Source organism: Gymnogyps californianus, chromosome 2 (genome assembly GCF_018139145.2).
Source record: "Gymnogyps californianus isolate 813 chromosome 2, ASM1813914v2, whole genome shotgun sequence".
Taxonomy (NCBI): Eukaryota; Metazoa; Chordata; class Aves; order Accipitriformes; family Cathartidae; genus Gymnogyps; species Gymnogyps californianus.
The window spans coordinates 118337920-118347272 of record NC_059472.1 but is presented as its reverse complement, the minus strand read 5'-3'; the positions used below and the strand labels follow the sequence as shown (position 1 = coordinate 118347272).

The following is a 9353-nucleotide window of genomic DNA, read 5'->3' as shown; positions in this document are numbered from 1 at the left end:
TGTTATACTGGCTGTACCTAGCTGTTTGCTTAGTGCTAGGTAAAATCAAACTAATTTACAGTATTAATCTGAAGGCTTTTGAATTGTAATGGTGAGATTCTTTCTTCTTTTGGGAAGAAAACATCTGTCTTGAGTAACTGTCCTTGGTAAAGGAAATCCTGGAATCACGAGGTTCCTATGGATGTTGTAAATTCTGGATCATCTGGGTTGTACTTGGCAGCTGGCTGATATTCTGGCAAGAACCAGTATTTTGGTGACAGGCACTTTGTTGTCTGGTGCTGCCCAATGCTTGCTTGTATTTTCACTTGAAGTCTTGTCTGAAAACTTGGGGATTCCCTGGTCTTCATTTTGGTCTTTGATGTGTCACGCTGGGAGCTTTGTGTCTCATGAAAGAGTTAAAGTGAAATTGAGTTTGTGGTTTGTGATTATGCATTTGGCAGCTCTACTACTTAAGCAGCCCTTCCTTTCCATCCTTGCTCATTATTCCTGTTGCTGCACTACCCTCTCCAATATGCTGCTTTTCTATGGTTTTAGGATAACTACATTGAGAACCAGTCTTGTTGAAGAAAACCCAACAGTTTTATAAGCAAAATGGAATAAGTCATGTAGAGATGAGAAAGAGCAACTCCAAATGGCTTGGAGCTAATTAAATTGGTAGTTGGAAGAACTGGGCATTGAATGTGAAGCTGTCCTGAAGCTGGAAGAACTTACTACAAGGTGGTCACTGAGGACTAGTTAGCAATATATCCTGTTTCTGGAATTTGCCGGTATTGGGATTCTGTGTTTCTCTGCTCTTAACCCAGTGGAATAGCCAAGGAGCAGGATGGAAAGCTGATGCAGAACTCTTACTTCATGAGCTACAATCAGCTTAGCATTGGTAGGAACACTAATATTCACGAAGTCCTGTGTTTTTCAGTTACGTTGATTAAATCAGTTATTTGGCAGGTTTAAATTACGTTGTGAAAAGTTGCAGGGGCACGTTTGCCTGAAGTGCCCTTGGGCAGAAATGGCAATCTTATTTGGCAAGGCTTTCAGTATAGAATATTTTCATTTGGATAGCAGTTTTATGTAGAACATGCAATTTTAAGTTTGGTAGTATGATTATTATTTACAGATAAAAAATTTAGAATTTGTAGCTACTGGCCCATCTGTAACTTTCTGAATGTGGTAAGAGCTTTGGAAGTGGAAAATTCTATCACCCGCTCAAAATTTTTATCACATTTCCTGAGAGGAGGCCTTCTGTAAAGTAATTATGTTTGATCTTGCTGGAAGTGTATAATCCCTACTTTTGAGAATTGGGAGGGTAAATACTATACATCAATAAATATTAAATTTGAATGCTTCCCCCGCCGCCTCGTTTCTTTAAGGGCTGGTTTGTTTATGAGACTAATACCATATTTCCAATCCATTGCCTGTAAAGCATCCTTAAGTATGGAGAACTTCATTCTGTATGAGGAGATCGGAAGAGGAAATAAGACAGTTGTTTATAAAGGAAGAAGAAAGGGGACAATTAATTTTGTTGCCGTTCTTTGCACTGATAAATGCAAAAGAGCTGAAATAACAAACTGGGTAAGTAATGTTTTTTTCCTGCTAAATCTGGAAAAGATAACACTTACAAAATCCTTGTATCACAGGTAATATAAAAGAAAAATACCATGTGCTTCTTTACATGGAGTTTGTCGCCATTTAGATCAGCTTCTTAAGATTTTAAATTTTTATACTTTAAATACAGTCTTATTTTAATGTATTTATTTCTTCATGTGATTTTATTGTTGTTTAAATCACATGCATAAACCCATGTTTACAGGCTTACTGTTTCTATGATGTGTCAGAGAACTTGTAAAAACAGTTACTTGCATGTAGTGGTTTGCTTTATTTTGTTATTAGTTGTGCAAATCCAGTGGTAGTAATACCTTCCAGTAAATAATCAATTTCTTACTTACCAAGAAGAAATTATTTTTTATGAACGAATAGCATTTAAGGTGAATGAATTCTGGTTTGTAAAACCTTGACAAAGTTTTAAACATATAATACTTTCTGGAAAAGAAACTGTAACTGATACAGTTAGACATTTCAAATATTTTTATTTTCCCCGTAGATAAATTTTCTTTCTGTGGTGGGTTGACCTTGGCTGGATACCAGATGCCCACCAAGTCACTCTATCCCTCCCCCTCCTCAGCTGGACGGGGGAGAGAAAAATATAATGAAAGGCTCATGGGTTGAGAAAAGGACAGGGAGAGATCACTCACCAGTTACTGTCATGGGCAAAACAGACTTGACTTGGGGAAATTAATTTATTGCCAATCAAATCAGAGTAGGATAATGAGAAATAAAACCAAATCTTAAAAACACCTTCCCCCCACCCGTCCCTTCTTCCCAGACTCAACTTCACTCCCGATTTCTCTACCTCCTCCCCCTAAGCATCCTCCAAGGGGACAGGGAATGGGGGTTGCGGTCAGTTCATCACACGTTGTCTCTGCCGCTCCTTTCTCCTCAGACTCTTCCCCTGCTCCAGCCTGGGGTCCCTCCCATGGGAGACAGTCCTCCACAAACTTCTCCAACGAGTCCTTCCCACAGGCTGCTGTTCTTCATGAACTGCTCCAGCAAGAGTCCCTTCCATGGGGTGCAGTCCTTCAGGAACAGACCTCTCCAGCGCGGGTCCCCCACGGGGTCACAAGTCCTGCCAGTGAACCTGCTCCAGCATGGGCTCGTCTCTCCATGGGGTCACAGGTCCTGCCAGGAGCCTGCTCCAGCACAGGCTCCCCATGGGGTCCCAGCCTCTTTTGGGCGTTCACCTGCTTTGGCGTGGGGTCCTCCAGGGGCTGCAGGTGGATATCTGCTCCACCATTAACCTCTGTGGGCTGCAGGGGGACAGCCTGCCTCACCATGGTCTTCCTAAGGGCTGCAGGGGAACCTCTGCTCTGGCGCCTGGAGCACCTCCTCCCCCTCCTTCTTCACTGACCTTGGTGTCTGCAGAATTGTTTCTGTCACATATTCTCACTCCTCCCTCCAGCTGCAATTGCTGCTGCGCAGTAACTTTCTCCCCTTAAGTATGTTATCACAGAGGCGCTACCACTGTCACTGATGGGCTTGGCCTTGGCCAGCGGCACATCCATCTTTGAGCCAGCTGGCATTGGCTCTGTTGGACATGGGGGAAGCTTCTAGCAGCTTCTCACAGAAGCCAGCCCTGTAGCCCCCCCCGCTACCAAAACCTTGCCACGCAAACCCAATACAGTTTCATATTCGCTCTTATTGTTTAATGATCATTTATTGGGTGATTAATTAATCTGCTTAATTTAAACATTTTGTTCTTAGAAACATATTCCTCCTAGAAAGCCCTTGAGGATACCTTACATACCACTCTGACAAGATACAGAGGCTTCTGTAGAGCTTAGGCCATGTAGGTGTAATAGAAATATAGATTTCCAGGGACCCTTGAATGATTGCTCTTGCCTGATAAGATTAGGAATGATGGAAAAATTTCTTTTTACTTCCTCTTACTGTATTCACCATATTGTCTCACACTTACGTTCTCATTGAAAAAGAAAGTAGGAGTGCAAGTTTGACTCCAAATTCTGATTTCCAGTTTGTTATTGTTTTAGTGATGCAGGAAGGTTAAATAGTGCATATAATTTTGGGTTGGGGAACTTCCTATTTTTTTTTCTATATTTTTAAAAACAAGTGAGTTGGGCAGGGTCTGTGAGGAAAGTTATCTTTTCTCACCATACATGTAAAACTAAAATATTTGAATTGGAGAATAATTTTAGTTCACTGGAAAAGGTAAGAGAACAAGTAGTTGATCTAGAGTAAAGTTGTATTGTCTTCCCCCGGCACCCCCCTTAAGTCCATATATATTGCTTCCCCCCTTCCCCCCCAGTTAAGTATGTTAAAAACTTTGTTCTAGGTTCGTCTGACTCACAAAATCAGACACAAGAATATAGTGACATTTCATGAATGGTATGAAACAAGCAACCATCTCTGGCTTGTAGTGGAATTATGCACAGGTAAGATAAGCTCAAAAGGTAAAAATTTATCGAATGGGTATTTGTAAGAGATTTCTTATAACAGTTTCTCCACAACAAGTACTTAGATTTTTGAAAAAGCTTAGTAATTATCTGATTATTAACTCGAGAATCCTGTTTATATATAAAAATGTTTTTACTTTTGGAAACATTTTGAGAAATCAATTGAAATCATATTTCTCCTCTGCTTCACTGTATATGTATGTTAAATGTTAATTGTTGTGACATAATGTTGGTTTTTAATAGCTGAAGAGATAGGGCTAATCAGGGAAACTTAAAAACAAATTGTGAATAGTTGGAGGGTAGTTAAGTAAAAATTACTTGAGAAAAGTGTTCTAAGGACTGGCAGCTTTGACGTTCTCTTTTCATTTTATAGCACACAATAATAAAGAGAACAAGGAACAAACCAAGTTATAAAGTACAAATGACTTAATATTGTCCAAATGAATTTTTTAATCAAAGGGCAATTCTGTAGCTAATAGTAAATTATTTAAGTTTTCTTCCTGTTCAGTAGAAGTATTTTGACTTTTATGTTAAGACATTAATTTGGGAGCTCTGAGAACCCAAAACTGCATGAAGTGATTGACTGAGTTTTGATAGGTGCTCATCAATCCATTAAAGAAATCTTTTAAAGCTTTCTCTAATTGTGGTGACTGCATGTTTTAAACTCCAGATAGCATGCTTTACTCCACATGGAAAGAAAAGAAGGACAATTGTGCAAGTGATGCATGTTAAGATTTTTGGTATGTGGAGTTCGTTTCATAGTGAATTTTCATATTACACACAGCCTTTTTTTCTGTCCAGAATTCTGTTTCAAAAATTACTGAAGAAGAGAAGCTACAAGTTCTGGAAAAAAAATATGATCATTCTTTCAGTGATTAAAAGTGAAGTTAATAGCTCAGATGGAGGCTTTGGTCTATTTGCTTAGACTAACTTATGGGCACATATTTAAGTTATTAGAGAGGCAGCCTTTTATTAAATACAGTTTGAACAATTATGTATTTTTACCTTGCAGTATTGCAGTTTCCTGCAAGGAGAGTGTCTTGAAACTAACTTACTTATAAATGGAATAAGACATGGATTTCTTATTAATTTGGTAGAGCCTTGAAAACTGCTTTTGAAATATGGAAGATCTCTCTCACTTATCTCAGGGTGACGAAGTGAGTTTCAGTTATCAGATGCAGCATACTTCTGTGTTGCTGGTTTCAGTATTTTTTCTTATTTGTGTATTTGGTCATGTTATGGAATTATTCTATATGTAGTCCTCTAAATTCCATTATAAAAACCAGTAATTAAACATGATGGAAAATTCTTTACTATAGCTATGTAATATGGGCTTGGTTTTAAAGGAATGACTGATTACTAAAGAGCATAAAAAAGGCTTAGAAAGAAAATAATTTTAAGATTCAGCAGTGTTGAATAATTTGAAGAATACTGTGATGACAGACCTTTTAATTTTACTATTCTCTGAAAGAAATTATTGAGCAAAGGGAAAAAAGCTTAGGAAAATCTATTATATGATTTGAAATAAAAGATCTAGTATCCTTTTCTATGAAAAGCTCTCCTAATCCCTGTTTTCATTCAGGGACTTAAATTTGTGTCTTTTTTTTTTTTTAAATCTACATGATTTGGCTAAGATATAAATAATAGATAACCCAGGAAACCTGTAGATAATTCAAAAAATACAAACTGTAGTCTCAAGGGAATAGGTTTGGTGCAGGAGTAGTAAAGGATCTAATGAGGTTGAGGAAAGGGATTCTGGGGGAGATGGGAATGTGGAGTTTAGGCTAGGAGACTGGGACAGGAAGGAAGAGAAAGACTGTTTGAGCAATGAGCTTGTGGGAAATGAGATTAGGAGAAGTCCAAGTCCTATGAACAGTTAGGACAGGAATGGCTCAAATGGGATGAGTCTAACATACCTGAGAATCAGTGGGATGTGAGGAAGTAGGTGATGGGAGAAGACGAGAGATTTTTGCAAGGACAGAGAAACAGTAACAATCAGTGGGGAGAAGCATAGAGGGTAAATGTGAAGCCCAGGGAAGGACACAGGTGATAGAGGACATATATGAGGGTTATTTGGAAGACTTTGTAGGTGTAATCTGGTCAGCAACAGAGGAAGGGTTAGTTAGAACTTAGTGGAGAAGGAGAGTGATGATTTTGGAAGGACAGAGAAGGGTCTCATGTTAGGACGGGAAGTCCAGAGAGAGATGAGTAGGACTTTTTGGGTGTCCTGATTTCGGCTGGGACAGAGTTAACTCTTTTCTTAGTAGCTGGTACAGTGCTGTGTTTTGGATTTAGTGTGAGAATGATGTTGATAACACTCTGATGTTTTAGTTGTCGCTAAGTAGCACTTATCTTAAGCCAAGGACTTTTCAGTTTCCCATGCTCTGCCAGCAAGCAGGTGTGCAAGAAGCTGGGAGGGAGCATAGTCAGGGCAGCTGACCCGAACTAGCCAAAGGGCTATTCCATACCATGGAACGTCATGCCCAGTCTAGAAAGAGGGGGGAGTTGGCCAGGAGGCGCGGATCGCGGCTCTGGCATCGGTCAGCGGGTGGTGAGCAATTGCATTGTGCATCACTGGTTTTTTTTTCCTTTCCCCCCCTCCTTTTTTGTTATATTCCTTTTCATTGCTATTATTATTATATTTAATTATTACTATTGTTAGTATTATATTTTACTTTAGTTATTAAACTGTTCTTATCTCAACCCACGAGTTTTACTTTTTTTCCTTTCCTCCTCCTCACCCCACTGGGAGGGGGGAGGAGGAAGTGGCTGCGTGGTGCTTAGTTGCTGCCTGGGGTTAAATCACGACATTGGGACAGGAAGTTGGGATTTGTGTGAGAAACCTGGAAAGTGAAAGTTTAGTCCTGGATATTTTTGCTTTGTTTTGGTTTTTTAAATTCTTTTTTCTTAAAAAAAAAAAAAAAGAAAAAATAGAGAGAGGAAAGGATGAAAATGAAAGAACTGGGGCACGAGTCAAGAAAAGGACTGTACAGAAATACTGTGTGTGAAGAACAAACAAAAGAATTTATCTGTTGGATGTTGTTGACCTCAGGACCTCAGAATGTAACCCAGTTTTACTGTTTCTGTTGTCTGTGAATTCAGTGGAAAATTGCCTGTCATTAGCTTTAGCACTTGTTCACAGAAGTGATAGCCTGCTCTTGTTATTGTGTATTCTTTTAACTCATGCAGCAGGGATCTGGTTAAGGAATTTGAATAAACCCATTGGGTACTATTACATTGTGACGTGACACAGTTTCTGGGTTTCTTTTTGCCCTTCTGTTTCCTTTGTAAAATAAATCAATATTAAAGTAATTTTGAAGTCATGCACTCAATTTAATTGTCAACATTAAGATTTTTGTCACAATATTGGAAATAGATTATTTTTTTCTGGGCATCTTTGATTTTGTAACTATTAGATCATCTCAAGAAATATTTTTAATATCTACTGATAATGATTTTTGCTTAACATCTTTTGAAAAAGCTTATATAATGTCCTTGGGAATTATTTGTATGGCATCTTCTTTATATGCACTTGCTGACTATGTGTAAACATATTTCAGGTGGTTCTCTAGAATCTGTTATTGCTCAAGATGAACATCTACCTGAAGATGTAGTGAGAGAATTTGGTGTTGATTTGATTACTGGTTTATACCATATTCATAAGCTTGGAATTATCTTTTGTGAACTGACGCCTGGAAAGGTAAGAAGGAGTATTATTTATAGGAGACACTGCATGTTACTTTGTATGCCATCAACATTTAATTCATTATTTCTGTTTTACTGTTTGGAAGAGGCTTACTTCAGGTTGGAGGCCAGTTGAGCTTCATAATATATGTGAAAACAATGAAAGACAAGTCTATAGTTTGAATATTTTATGATCTAATTGTTTTCTTTCCTTGTTGTATATTTGATACAATGTGATAGATTCTTTTTGATTTAGTGTACTGGTTTGAATTAATGAAGGATTTTAGTTCTCTGTCCTCAGACATATAACTTTGTTATTATACCTATTCTACCATGCTGCAGAATATTTTGAAGTCATAGAAAATGCTAATGAGGGAGTAAAGTTAACTAAAGTTTCTTTGTTAATAACCTTCTCTGTTGTTTCCAAATGCCATTTAAATTGTCATCTTACTCCTGTATAAAAATACAAATCTTTATGTAGTTTCTGATTTTGTGTATGTGTGGAATTTATGTATAGTTTTGTCAAAGTCCATGTTTGCTTTTAATTTATGTAGTCACCAGAGTATAAATATAACCAAAAATTCTTGCTTAACGGTAATTGGTTTTGATATTGAACTATAAGTGTTCAAGTTGCCCTTCTCTGAATTTTCTGTAAGATCTTGCACAATTATACTCAGTTTCTATCTTTTGTGGGTCCAAAAGCACTAAAAAAATATGTGAATAAAGCATAATGGAGATTACTCTGCATTCTTCCAAAGAAGAATGTTGCTGGAAAGTACTCCTTTGAACACAAAATAGAGTGCTGAAGACTGCTTTTTTTTTTTTTTCCTTCCCCCTGTCATCGTCCCCCCCTGCCCCACCGTCTGAGTGGGCTATTTCTCCAAACAACATTTTTGGGATTATGAAGCTTTTATTTACAAGAATAAGCAGTGACCGCATAGAGAAAACTCTCATCATCATTGGACAAAATCTTTGGAACTTTGTGCTAAATAAAATTAGACAGATTCACTTTTTTTTTCCCCTCAAATGAAACGGTTTCTTTTTACTACACTTTTATTTTCCTATACAGTTTTACTCTACTTTTACTTTCTTTTCTATAGTAACATCGTTGTTCATTTAGATTTAATAATGAGTAAACAAAAGTGCACATTAAACCTCTTAAGGGTTCTATTGTGAGATTCTGTAATTTTTTGGTTATAAGAAAAAAGACAGTATTGGTCTTGACTTAAACGAAAAATTTTTGAGTGTTTTCACTTATAGTGATCATCTGTATGTACTTAAATGGTTTGAGATTTTGATTTTTTTTTTTTATTAGATTATTTTATACTCTGTTGGAAATCTCAGCAGTCATCAGTTTTAGTATATGATACCTGTATGTTGGATTTTGTTTGTTCTAGATTCTGCTGGAAGGGCCTGGCACTTTGAAATTCAGTAATTTTTGCTTGGCTAAAGTGGATGGTGAAAACTTGGAAGAATTTTTTGCTTTAGCTGGATCAGAAGAAGGTGAAGGAGATGTCAGTGAAAGCACTCCACAAAGATACCTGAAAAATAGATTCCGAGGTATGATGTTTTTACTAGGCAAAATTAACTTATACCAAAGGGACAGAATGGAATTTGGAAAAAGCCTTTGTCTGAAGTAATTTG

At 37.4% G+C, this 9353-nt stretch overlaps 1 protein-coding gene across 6 annotated transcripts in view; it reads left to right on the top strand.

Annotated features, from left to right (window-relative positions):
- Positions 1 to 651: 651 nt before the first annotated feature.
- Positions 652 to 9353, top strand: part of ULK4 (unc-51 like kinase 4) — a 254149-nt gene continuing 245447 nt past the window's right edge. For 5 of the 6 annotated variants that reach the window (XM_050892383.1, XM_050892382.1, XM_050892385.1 and 2 more), the window contains exons 1-5: positions 652 to 877; positions 1421 to 1569; positions 3905 to 4004; positions 7586 to 7725; positions 9107 to 9269. In XM_050892383.1, the coding sequence (XP_050748340.1) occupies positions 835 to 877; positions 1421 to 1569; positions 3905 to 4004; positions 7586 to 7725; positions 9107 to 9269 (595 nt within the window). In that variant the 5' untranslated portion in view covers positions 652 to 834. Of the gene's footprint in view, positions 878 to 1395; positions 1570 to 3904; positions 4005 to 7585; positions 7726 to 9106; positions 9270 to 9353 lie in introns of those variants that run through there. The other variant, XM_050892386.1, reaches the window with a different exon arrangement.